The 12,736-nt window shown below is 50.0% G+C and overlaps 1 protein-coding gene across 2 annotated transcripts; it reads right to left on the bottom strand.

Annotated features, from left to right (window-relative positions):
- Positions 1-2,370: 2,370 nt before the first annotated feature.
- On the bottom strand, positions 2,371-4,541 carry CLPS (colipase). Of its 2 annotated transcripts, XM_022581736.2 has the most exons (3): positions 4,443-4,541; positions 3,072-3,194; positions 2,371-2,628 (listed from the first exon to the last, which is right to left on the bottom strand). In XM_022581736.2, exons 1-3 carry the CDS (start codon positions 4,524-4,526, stop codon positions 2,497-2,499), a joined length of 339 nt encoding a protein of 112 aa, XP_022437444.1. In that variant the 5' UTR covers positions 4,527-4,541; the 3' UTR covers positions 2,371-2,496. The 2 variants fall into 2 exon arrangements, with proteins under 2 accessions (XP_022437444.1, XP_022437445.1); XM_022581737.2 differs by lacking the exon at positions 3,072-3,194 and having other exon boundaries at positions 4,443-4,526.
- Positions 4,542-12,736: the final 8,195 nt, after the last annotated feature.

The following is a 12,736-nucleotide window of genomic DNA, read 5'->3' as shown; positions in this document are numbered from 1 at the left end:
CTGGAGGAGGTGACCAGAGGCTCTGAGCAGCTGGGTGTGGAGGTCTTTATGCCCAGGCTCCTCTGTTGTGCACAAGCAGATGGGCCCCAGAGCTGGGCTGTGGTGAAAGTGGGGGCTGGCCCTCGGGGCTGAGGGCAGAGCAGCCCCCAAGATCGAGGTCAAAGTCTCGCCTTTCCCAGACATTCCTCGGCCTTTATAACTAATGTCCCTGCCAGCAGGGCCTGACTCGTATATTTCTGAAGAATGAGAAATCGTTTACAATCATCTACGGCCATTGTAAGAAAACTGAAAAAAAAAAAAGCCAGCTAAGGAAACTTTCTTTTAATGATCTTTCTTCCTTGCCTCCCCCCACTTCTCCTCCACCTACTCCTGTGCCTACCCAGAACTGTGTGTTCCTGTCCCTGGTCCCCAGAGCCTCCCCCAACAGGGGAGGAACAAGGAGGGAGGGGTGATGCACAGTCATTGCAATAAAGAACTTTCAATGTTTGCTGGCAGCCACTGCCCCCCTTCCTTGCTGAACCCCAATATTGTTTGGGCAGTAATGTGCCCAGCCCTGGAGAGGGATCATAATTAGTCTAAGCCAGTCATGGCAATCCCATTCCCTTTGCTTTCCCAGCCTCCCTTGCAGCTAGAGGTGGTCAGGTGACCCAGTTGTAGCCATGGAGATGTGGAGACGTCAGCCCAGAGGCGTTAGGGCAAGATAAGAAGGTACCCCAGGAGAAGCACTCTGCCCTCACCCCCTCCCCAACCCAGCCTCTACCCAAAGCTTCCTAGCACATGGTGAGAGGATCTGATGTTAGGAGCTGCTGTGAAGGCATTTGCTGAGAGGAGGTGAAGAGACCTGCAGGTCTGCCAGCACCCAAACAAATGCCGGCACTTCCATCTCTAGGCTTCTTCATGCCTGAGAAATATTGGGCTGGCCAAAAAGTTCGTTCGTATTTTTTCTGTAAGATGTTATGGAAAACCCCGAATGAATTTTTGGCCAACCCAACATATGCCCCCTTTGTTTAAGTCGTAATTACTTGGGTTTTTGTTGTTGTTGTTGTTACTTACAGCTGAATCCAGTCTTAACTCATAAACCTAATGGTTACTCTAAGGATTCATTATCCCAGAACTACAGAATCCTGGGGCTGGGAGAGCATCTCAATTTCATTATCACTCTCCCTCATTTATGTGAATCTCCTCTCCAGCATCCCCACCGAGGGGTCAGTGACCCTCCACTTGCACATCTCAGTGACCGGCACCTCAGGACTGCCTAAGGAAACCCTGGTTTGATGGCTCCAGGGGGTATAAAATTTTTGTATTAAGTCAAAACTAAATTCCTTACAATGCCACCCATCTGTCTTAGTATGTATAATTAGGAAAGAACAGGGAATTGTAGAAAGCGTAGGAGGTGGAGTTGGATGGGTTTAGTGGCAACTTTTTCTAATTACATGACATTGGGCAAGTTACTTAACCTCTCTGATCCTTAGTTTCTTTTATCTATAAAGTGGAGACAATGAATTCTCCTTCCCAAGGTCATTGTGAGAATTTGCTAGCACAGAGTAAGCCTATAGCAATTGTTTGTGGTCTGACCCCTTAACACACAGATTGTGTCAGCTAGCTGTCACATCTGAAAGTTTGGCCCAGAAAAGAGGTGAGAGCCCAGGAGAGGGGACTGGTAAGTTTTGATGCAGGGCAAAGAAGATGGGCCATTATAACTCCCCACCAGAGATGTGTGTGTGTGTGTGTGCCTGTCTGCTTGAGAACTTGAGGGGCAATGAGGGCCTCCTAGGGAGGTGTGATTGTTCCTCAGAAATGGAAACATAGGTCTTCCCTGGTGGTGCAGTGGTTAAGAATCCGCCTGCCAATGCAGGGGACACGGGTTCGAGCCCTGGTCCGGGAAGATCCCACATGCCACGGAGCAACTGAGCCCGTGCACCACAACTACTGAGCCTGTGCTCTGGAGCCCACGAGCCACAACTACTGAGCCTGCGTGCCACAACTACTGAAGCCCACGCACCTAGAGCCCATGCTCTGCAACAAGAGAAGCCACCGCAATGAGAAGCCCGCGTACCGCAACGGAGAGTAGCCCCCCACTCACCGCAACTAGAGAAAGCCCTCATGCAGCAACAGACCCAATGCAGCCGAAACTAAAATAAATTAAATAAATTAAAAAGAAAAAAAAAGAAGAAGACAAAGAAATGGAAACATTCCCAGCCTGGCTGGGCCTGTTGCACAACCTTGTCTCCAGTCTGTCAGCCCCATCCTGCCTGGCCCCAGACCCATTCCTCCTTCTCGGAGGACACCTGCCCTGATGGGGCGAAAAGCTTGACGTAACATCAAGGAAGACGCTGATTCAGCAAGAACATCCAGGAGCCTGGGGAAGGTTTGCAAGAGGGGCTTTAATTGCCAAGAATCCAATTAGAAGACGGAGGTGCCGGTCTAGGGGCGGCCAGCCAGGGAGAGGTGGTGGAGGACGAGCGCCCTGTGGCGTGCCAGCCTGGGTGAGTGTCCTCACTTTCTGGAGCGGCCAGCATCGAGGCAGACGCCAAAGTTGGTGTTGGTGATGGAGCCCACGATGGTCTTGTCCACCTCACAGGTCAGACCGCGCTCACAGGGACACTTGTAGTAAACCCCATAGAGGGTCTGCAGAGATACGGAGCCAGTGGAGTCACAGGCTGTGGGAGCCACTTTGGGCATCGCCTGCCCTGCCTCTTTCAGATGGTGCTTCTCCTGACTGCCTCCCCAGGGGGCGCTGTGGGCCTGGAGGACTTGGGTTCTGGTCTCTGCTGTGTGGCTCGCTTGCTCTTATTAACTTGCTCCCTCTGGGAAGCCTCTAGCTACCCATCCATGAAACAGGGATAACAGATGGCTGCCCCACCCATCTCACTGGTCCGTGGTGAGGGTCAAGAGAGGGGATGGGATGGGAAAGGGCTTTGAAGCCTGCTGACCTCCCTCTCATCTCCTCAACGTTCCGTGTCCAGACGGAGCCCCCTCCCTGATTCCCCTTCCGCCCCCCAAGCCTCGAGGGCCCTCCGCCTCGGAGCTGTCCTCCCCGCCGCCACCCCGCCCCGGCACTCGGCACTCACAAAGGCGGAGCACTCGCTGCTCTCTCTGGCCTTGGGTGCGCAGCGGGCCAGGCTCAGGCCGGTATCGCGGTGGCAGCACTTGCTCCGGCACTGGGCACTGTTCAGGCAGAGTTCGCCCTCTTCCTGCCAGGGGAAGCCCGTCAGCCCAGACCCACCTCCATTTGATCCCTTCTCCACCCAGAGCCCCACCTCGCCACACACTACCCGGTTGGGGGAGGCATGTGCGAAGGAATCCAACCCCTGGGGCTGGCGGCCTCTCCTCCCACTCCGACCGCCCATCCACCCACGTGAGAAGCGGGCAGTGTGGTGCCAGAGAAGCAGCCCCGGGCCGGGGACAGGACACCTGGCTTCTAGGACTGGCTGTGCTACCAACTCCCTGGGTGACCCTGGGCAAGTCACTGGCCCACCCTATGCCTCAGAGTTCCCATCTGGAATGGCCACTTGTGGCCCGCAAACAGGGTCTCCAAACCTCTGTGTCCCCCAATCCCTTGAGGAGCCTGTGAAGGTTGAGGACCCTCTCTCCCTGGAAAATTCCTCCCTCCCTCCCCCCACAGACTCTTACAAATAAATCTCAGGGGCATCCCGGACCCTCCGAGTCCATGCATGGCCCTGAGTTAAGAACCTGTGAACTGAGTTCTTAACCCAAAGGGCTTTTGCAATTGTGCCCTTGGTGGAGAGGCAGCGTGGGCAGTGGTGAGATCCTGGCTCTGGAGCCTGCCAGCCCAAGCGCCAACCCCTGTTCAAGACTTTTCAGCTGTGTGACCTCAGGCAGGTGACTGAATCTTCCCCTGTGTCAGCTTTCCATCTGGAAACGGGGTTGATCAGAATAGTACCTATCTCACGTGGCTCTTATGAGGACTAAATACGGAAGTATTCCTGAGGCATTTGGAGCTGGTCTGGTCAGGCTAGGTCAGAAGCCAGAATCACTGGGGAAGCTTTTTAAACTACTGAACCTTCTGAGCCAGAGTTTCTGGGGCAGGAGCCCAGGGCTCTGAATTTTATTTATTTATTTTTGGCCGTGCCACGGCTTGCAGGATCTTAGTTCCCTAACCCGGGATGGAACCGTGGCAGTGAAAGCGCTGAGTCCTAACCACTGGACTGCAAGGGAATTCCGCTCTGGAATTTTATAAAGTGCCCTCAGCCAGGTTGAACCGCTGCTCTGAGCATGCTCCATGCTGATCAACCTTCTCTGGGGCCCCTGGGGAAGGGGCATGGGGCAGGAATGGGCAGTAAAGGAAGAGACGCCTTACCTCCCAGCCCTTGGGTAGCCCCACGTGGGGACAACTTGACCCACCCAGAGGTCAAGATTCAAGCTTAAAAAGAATTCCCACCTCGGGGTTCAGATGACTTCTGCCCTGAAGACCCTCTTACCAGGTTGATAATGAGTCCCCGGGGGTCGGGGACCGCATAGGCTACCGCGAGGGCAAGGAGTAGGAGGACGAGGACCTTCTCCATGATGAGTGGGCACAGCTGGCGTATGTAGTGGCCGGCAGGTCAGGTGGCAAAAGACAGAGCCAGAGGGGGTGGTGGGGCTATAAAAGGGGCCTCACCCACACGTGACCCACCTTCCCAGTCCCGCAGGGCCTGCCGTGGGCAGAGACCCAGCTGTGGCCAATCTGCTGGGGTGGGTCCTGATAAGGTAGCTGGGCACCACCTGGCACCTGGTGCCTTTGTGTGTGTGTGTGTGTGTTTGTGTGTGTGTTGGGCGGGGGGTGCTGATACGGCAGCATTGTTAAGAGTGGGAACTCTGGGACACTTTTACCTGTACGAGTTATTAGCTGGGCAAGTTATCTGTTTTGAATCTGTCCCCTTATCTGTCAACTGATAAGAGGTGTGAGAGTTGAGTGAATTAACATATGTTGTATACATAATACACATAGCCTGGGACAGGGCTCGGCACGTGAGCAGTACACGTTAGCTGCCGTCACTGCTGTATTCACCTCTGGCGCCCTGAGCTCTGTGGCAGGGCTGGGACTAGGGTGAGGCAACTGAGACACCTAGAGTGTGAGCACGTCCTTAAATTTTGCATCCTAGACACCTCTCTTGCCTCACCCCAGTCTGGGTCCTGCTTTTGACCTCACCCAAACCCAGGTATGTGGCAGTATCAGGCTCGCGTGAGGAGGGGGCCCAGTTTCCCCACCCTCAACCTTCCCAGGCCCCCTCGGGGATTTTCAGGTGGGGCCGGGGTCCTGGGCCTGCAACCAGCCCTGCGACCCCTGGCCGAGGGGTATGTGTCCTCACTCCAGGGGTACTGCCCTCCCACCTTCCCACTGGGGGTACCTGCAGGAGTGATTTAGGGGCGCTTAGGAAGTCCTTCTCCAGCGACTCTCTCCCGTTCCTTTCCACTTCGTTTAACATGTGCAATTCCAGCATTAAAGACTCACCACTTTAGTTAATGCTCCACTCACCCCGTCCCCCACCCCAGGCCACGTGTGGGCAAGAGCAGTCGTTAGTCCTGGCTGAGGATGAGGGTCTCGTGAGCCTCTGATGGCCTGGGCTGAAGGCTGGGAAGGGCACAGCTGCCTGAGTGTGCTCAGCTGTGGGACCAGAGCAGCTTTCCCTGAAGGACTGTTCATTGTAGCAAAGCACCCCTTCCCCAACCCAGAAGTGGAAGACGGCCCCGCTGGGGAGGCCCCAGACTGGGTTGCCTTTATCCTGGCTTCAAAACTCACCATAACTAGCTACATGACCTTGGACAAGTTATTTAAATTTGTAATCTCTGTGAGCCTCAGTTTTTTTATCGAGGCAAAGAGGTTGATAGCTCTTAGTAAAATGAGGATTGAATAAGACAGTGTATGTGAAACCCCATAGAAGTGCCTGGCACATAGTAGGTGCTCAGCCTGTGTAGCCACCCCCTGTCACTCCCCCTTATAGCACTGAGGGTGGCATAGAGAGGAGCAGCTGGAGGAACCAGCCAGGAGACCCTCAAAATGAGAGAAACCTACCCAATTCCAGAGACATGGAAATGCCATTGATTAAAGGAGCACTATCTTCTCTTATTTTTAGGGAACTCAGTGTTTAAAACCACTTTTCCGCATGAGCTCATCCTGACCCCTCCTTCTCTCCCCACCCTTCTGTTCCCTTCTCACAAGTCAAGACTAGGGGGCCTGGGAAGAAACTGGAACCGAGGAGCTGTTTCTATCTGTGATTGAAGCTATGAAACTGCATCAGTCCTAGTATTGCCAGCAGCTCATGGCCACCTTCCCAGAGAAGAAAGAATGGAGATTTTTCCCTTACAAATGAAGAATATAGCAAAGAGAACTTTGGCAATGTTTGTGCTTTCAAAATGTAAGCAAGATGTAATTAAGGACTTTTTGGACCAAAACCTAATACGGTCTAACCACCCTTTCTCCAATGTAAAGAGTATTTTGCTTTGGGTTTTTCACCCTCAAAAAAGAACCAATTTTACTGTATGTAATGTAGAGACTGCATCTCAATTAAAAAACAAACAGGGACTTCCCTGGCGGTCCAGTTGTTAAGGCTCCGTGCTTCCACAGCAGGGGGGATGGGTTCCATCCCTGGTCTGGGTACTAAGATCCGGCAAGCCACGTGGCACGGCCAAAACAAACAAACAAACAAATAAAAGGGGACAAAATTCTCCCTGGTCAAGTCCTACCACCTGGGATGGTGGAGGATGGGTGTTGTCATGCCTCCTGGTCAGTGGGGTTGGGCCACAGTGGCTGTAGACCCAGAGATGTGGCAATCTCCTCTTGGGTGTCACCCAGTCTTCGTTCGCCAAGATCCACCCCAGACACACAAGGACGGGCCTCTGGCAGCCATGTTAGTAAATGAGACTGTCTTTGCACCCCACCACTGGACAGACTAGACAAGGAATGGACATCTGACCCAAGGCCCTCTCCTGGGATGTAGGCCTGTGCCCACCAGCTCGCCTTCAAGCTGATCTGAAACATGGAACTAGGGAAGCCCAGGAAGGCAGTTTTCTGACGTGCTGATGAAGACATGGAGAAAGCTGGACTGCAGAGGGGAGGAAGAACGGATTCACCATTTGGGAAGAAGCAGCGTCAGCCGTGCCCTGACTTGCTGATGGATTTCCAGGTCCTGGTTACACATACTTGCACACACACACACACACACACACACACACCCTTCCCATGGCTGCTGCATTCCTGCCCCTATGGGACCTGAAACTCCCCTATAACACATTCCCTTTACATAAGCCACAAACACAGGCATCGCAGTTCTGGGAAGGGGCTCACAGCTCTGGATCAAGGTCAGATGTGCGACAGCCCTGGAGTCAGCTTGTGGAGCAGACAGGGAATCCACTCAAGATTCAAATTCCCAATCAAGAGACTCAGGTTGACTTAGTTTGGGTCCTCCAGACCCCTACTCATGATCTGCACTGGGCAGAGCCCTGAGGGGAATGGAAAGGGGAGGGGCAGTTCTCCAAATAGAGAGTGAGTTTTTGTTACCAAAGAAAGGGGAAGGGGGCTTCCCTGGTGGTGCAGTGATTGAGAGTCCGCCTGCCAATGCAGGGGACACAGGTTCGTGCCCCGGTCCGGGAAGATCCCACATGCCGCAGAGCGCCTGGGCCTGTAAGTCATGGCCACTGAGCCTGCGCATCCGGATCCTGTGCTCCGCAACGGGAGAGGCCGCAACAGTGAGAGGCCCGTGTACCGCAAAAAAAAAAAAAAAAAAAAAAAGAAAGGGGAGGGATTTCTGGGATGTGCAATAATTTTAGCTTTTAAATTTACATTGACCATCCAGTCTCCATTTTGTTTAGGTGAGGGTAGGAAATGAGACATTCAGTGACTTTCAGGTTACCAGTCTTTAATTCAATACTCAGCCTTTAGGGTTCCCCTCACCACCCCATTCTCCTGACCAAGATTGGATTGAGTGTGGAGTGAAGCTTATGTGGCTTCAGGAATTAGGGGAAGGGGTCCTTTTGATCCTCTGGACCCTCAATGGCTGCTGTGAAGATGTCCCTTGTCCCACCTCAGCCTTCTGGTCCTGCTGAAATCTGTGCTCTGTTCTCTTAGCACGGCCCCTCCCTTCGCTGGTCAACAAACACATGAACTCTTTTCTTCCCATAATTTATAATGCTCACTCCTTGCTAGTGTTCCCTTCAAACACATCACAACCATCCTCTGAAGAAAGCTAGGGAGACGGCCCAAAGTGTCATCCGTCATTACTCCAGCACTAGGTCCAGGACGTCTGTGTTATGTCACCCCTCTTTTAGTTTGGTCACAATCACATCTCAGTATTCTACAGCTCAGGCACTAAATATTAAACTTAGCCATCATCAAAGAAGAGAGAGTTAGTAGGGTATGTAAATATACACATGACACATCAAGAATGAAAATCTGGGTAGACAGTAGAGTCCTCTTTTTTTTTTTAATTGTTGGCTGTGCCGCACGGCATGCGGTATCTTAGTTCCCCAACCAGGGATGGAACTCATGCCCCCTGCAGTGGAAGCATGGAGTCTTAACCACTGGACCACCAGGGAAGTCTCTAGAGTCCTCCTTTCTTCAGGCACCATGTGGCTGTAGACAGGGCTTGTGACTTTCATCCTCCATCTCCCATCCTGTTCCTTTTGCTCTCAGCCAGCATCTCTGCTGATCAGGGTCCTTTATGCTGTACAGTGACCCAGACCTTCTAGCCCTGAGATATCTGGGCCCTTGATGGGCCTGACCCTGTGTTGGGTTACTGAAGCCTTCATTAATTTGTTTCTTCCTTCCATTAATTTTTTTATACTGGACACGGTAATAATAGGAGGCAGCCCATGCATATGTTCTACACATACCTCTCCGTTCCCTTTGTGTAACAGCACACTCTCTCCCCTGGACAGTGAGGATTTGGTACCCTACCAACATGAGTAACCCCCCTTTTAAAAAATTAAAGTATAATTGACACAGAAAATCCACCCTTTATAATATACAGTTCCATGAGTTTTGACAAACACATACATCATGGAACCAACACCCCAACCAAGATACAGAACACTTCCATCACCTAAAAAAAAATTCCCTTGTATGATTCCTTTATAATCAACCCCACCACCAGATCCTGGCAACCACAAATCTGTTTTATTTCCCTATAGTTTTGCCTTTTCTATATGTAATATAGATGAAATCACACAGTTTGTATATATTTCTCTTGGGGGGTGGTGTCTCGCTTCTTTTCCTTAACACCTTTGAGATTCAGGCATGCTGTTGCAGGTCACAGTAGCTACTTACTTTTTATTGCTGAGTAGTTGGAAGTCCATTGTCTGGAAGTAGTCCATTGTCATTTCCCACCTGAAAGACATTTGGTTTATTTCTGAAAAGCTTTGGGCAATTATGGATAAAGCTGCTACACATATTCATGTTTTTTTTGTGTGTGTGAACACACGTTTTCATTTCTCTGAGACAAATACCCAGGACTGAGACGGCTGAGTCTCACAGCAAATGTTTGTTTCCATTTCTAAGAGATGCCAAACTGTATTCCAAAGTGGCTGGACAAATATGCATTCCCACCAGCAACATACAAAAGTTCCAGTTGCTCCACATCCTTGCCAGTACTTGACATTGTCAGTTTTGGGGGGGGGTTTGTTTTTAATTGAGCCTTTCTCACTGGTGTATAATGGTATGTGTGGTTTAATTTGCATTTGCCTACTGACTAATGATGTTGAGTGTTTTTTCATGTGCTTAATTGCCATCCATATATCGTCTCTGAAAGAAGTATTTGTGTGAATCTTTTGCCATCCAATCTTTAAATGGGTTGCTTGTTTTCTTATTATTGAGTTTTGAGAGTTATAGATGTCATACCAGGAGCTCAAAGTTTGTTGATATTGTTGGGGGCCAGTAGTGACTGGCTGTATTGGCTTTGATGGAAGATTCATCCACAGTCTCCATCTGTCCCACCGTGGACACATTGCTAGGGGTCTTTGAGCCAGTGCACGGTGGGATTGGAATGGGGGTGCTGAGGAAGGAGGCTGGCTAGCATTCACAGCGTGAATCATCCTGTCCAACTGATGTTAAAAGACTCTGTAGTAGCAGGCCTCTGGAGTACATTCTCATTGAACCCAAATACTCTCTAGTTTGTGCCCCTATTCTGAAGGCTCCCTTTCCCCAAACTTTTACTTAACTCTCCAAACTTACTCTAAGATAATGACCATATGACTGGTCCATTATCTGCTGCCCACAAAGTGGTGTTCATCTGTACCTTAGGCCCTCTCCCCTTACGGGAGAGTTGGTACATTTCCTGAGGTGCCATAACAAATTATTACAAACTAGGTGGCTTAAAACAACAAATTTGTTCACTTATAATTCTGGAGGTCAGAAGTTGAAATCAAGGTGTCAGCAGGGCTGCACTCCCTGCAGAGGCTCTAGGGAAGGATCCATTCCCCACCCCTTCTAGCTTCTGGTGGTTGCCAGCTTCCTTGGCTGTGGCTGCATCATTCTAGTCCCTGCCTCCATAGGCATGTCGCCTTTTCTTCTTTGTCTTCTTGTCTGTGTCTCTTAGAAGGACACTTGTCATTGGATTTAGGACCCCCCCCCCGAGATAATCTGATAGGATCTCCTTATCTCAAAATCCTCAATTTAATTATATCTGCAAAGAACCCTCTTCCAAATAATGTAGCATCATAGGTTCTGGGGATTAGGATGTGTTGATCGATCTTTTGGGGATAGATAGTTACAGCACTTGAAGTTCTACCTTCCATGAATATTTCCCTTCCCTGCTGTCCTCAGGACCTTCCCATGGAGGGTGGGATGTCATGCCACAGCAATCCATCATTACCTGGTGCCAGCATGCTCTCTCTAGAGCAGGCCGAGGAAGGGGCTTCAATTCCACAGTGAGAGAAGAGGCTCAACATCCCCCCGCAGGACCCACACAGCAGGGTATCACCCGCACATAGGAAGGAGGTTAGGAGGCTGGTCAGCCAAAACCAAAAACAATGTGACAAAGGTCCACTAGAGACAGGAGCCACCACCCCTGCACCTTTCCAGGCATTGATAGTGACTGATTTCTACAGCTCCCATGGGCACATAATACTGTTTTTGATTTATTATTTGGAGAGTGAGAGGGAGCACCAGGGGCATGGGCTTAGCTCTTCCTAGTATATTATACCCTTTAGCTCAAGGGTCAGGGGGCCAAGGTGAGGATTCTACCAGTTCCTGAGGTGATCTGGTCTAACCATTCAGGAGCATGGGATGGGTTAAAGGCCTTGCAGTTCAGTCCTTTCATACACCTGAATCTTATTTTAAGGGTCCTATGCCCTCTAGCAACAAGACTTAATGAATTCTTTGAGCCATTGCACATAAAGGTCTTGCAATTCATTTTATTCCTTGAATCAATAATCTAGACAACTGGGCTTGTCTTGCTTGACATTATTCATTGCCTTTATAAGCAGTCACCCTACTCTGTGTTCCTGATTTCGTCATTACCTTTAAATCTGTCTGTGGCCAAAGCTACTCAGTTCCCCAGAACTTGACCCCCGAGGGCACCTGATCCCTATTTTCTGCAGCTGATAATTTGATTAGCTGCTTCTCCTCTCCGTATCATGGGCTGCGGTTTTCCCAACTCCAGACATAAACAGGAATATCAGAGTCTTTTGTCTGAAGCCTGGGCCTGAAACTCCCTTTCTGGTGCTAATATTTGGATCAGGTTAGGGTTCTTTTTTTATTCGGCCTCACAGCTTGCAGGATCTTAGTTCCCTGACCAGAGATTGAACCCGTGCCCTTGCAGTGAAAGTGCTGAGTCCTAACCACTGGACTGCCAGGGAATTTCCCAGATTAGGACTCTTTGATGCCAATAGCGAAAACCTACTCTAGCTAATGAAAGCAAAAAAGAAGGAAATGGAAAGATAGTGGGTGAGTCACAGAGCTGAAGATGGAACAGAGCCACCTGTCTTGGGCGGGGCAGGAATCAAGGTGGCTCTAAAGCTCCCAGTAGCAGGAGTTTATGGATTATCTCTTGAGGATGTTGCCAAGCCCTGACTAAACAATACCTTTTTTTCCTCATGTCAATCCACCACCAATTCAGATTCCCTAGAGAGAGACTGATGGCCTAGCTTGGGTCACACACCCAGGCCTGTCTCTAGGGTCTGTGTGCCCTGTGATTGGCTATCCCACCAGAACCTCAGAAAGCAAGAGAGCCTTCTCTCAGAGGCAGGGGAAGTTCTGCTGGTCAGGCCAAACAAAGAATGTCCATCAGCTCCTAAGAGCTTGGCCCCAGGTTAGGGCCTTTTCTGAATGGGGGAACATACAGCCCCTGCTCTGGGGAAGCTCCCAGTCTGATGGTGGAGACACAGGCCATGCCTTGATGAACTTCCAGTCTGATGGCAAAGACTGGTCACAAAACCAGAGATTTAAGAGGAGGAGGAAACATAGGTAACAGCACAAATATGTTTAATGCAAGGTTCTTTTTAATAGTGAAAAATTGGAAACTGTCAAAATACCCCCAAAGGGGAGAATAATTAAACAATTATTACATAAAGACTAAAATCATGTTTTTGAAAAACTAGTAATGTGAGAAAAAAATTGGATGCTAAATACGTGTACATTATTATCCAACTGTGTAAAGCAGTATGTCCAGGAGGAGGGAAATACACCAATATGTTAACAGAGGTAATAATAATAACAATAGTAATAGTAATAGTAATAATACTAATAAACATTTCTGAGCACTTTTATATGTGAGGCCCTGGGCTAAACATTTTACATATG

This window comes from Delphinapterus leucas, chromosome 10 (assembly GCF_059928025.1).
Source record: "Delphinapterus leucas isolate spDelLeu-1000000601 "Yukka" chromosome 10, BTC_Dleu_Yukka2, whole genome shotgun sequence".
Taxonomy (NCBI): domain Eukaryota; kingdom Metazoa; phylum Chordata; class Mammalia; order Artiodactyla; family Monodontidae; genus Delphinapterus; species Delphinapterus leucas.
Note: the sequence above shows the minus strand (reverse complement) of the source record. Positions and strands in the feature narration are given on the sequence as shown.

Excerpts from the sequence above, each read along its gene's own strand:
- CLPS (XM_022581736.2), bottom strand. The coding sequence starts at position 4,526 with ATGGAGAAGGTCCTCGTCCTCCTACTCCTTGCCCTCGCGGTAGCCTAT. Across the intron at positions 3,195-4,442 it reads GGGGACTCATTATCAACCTG|GAAGAGGGCGAACTCTGCCT; the intron begins GTAAGAGGGTCT and ends TTCCCCTGGCAG. Across the intron at positions 2,629-3,071 it reads GCAGCGAGTGCTCCGCCTTT|ACCCTCTATGGGGTTTACTA; the intron begins GTGAGTGCCGAG and ends GTATCTCTGCAG.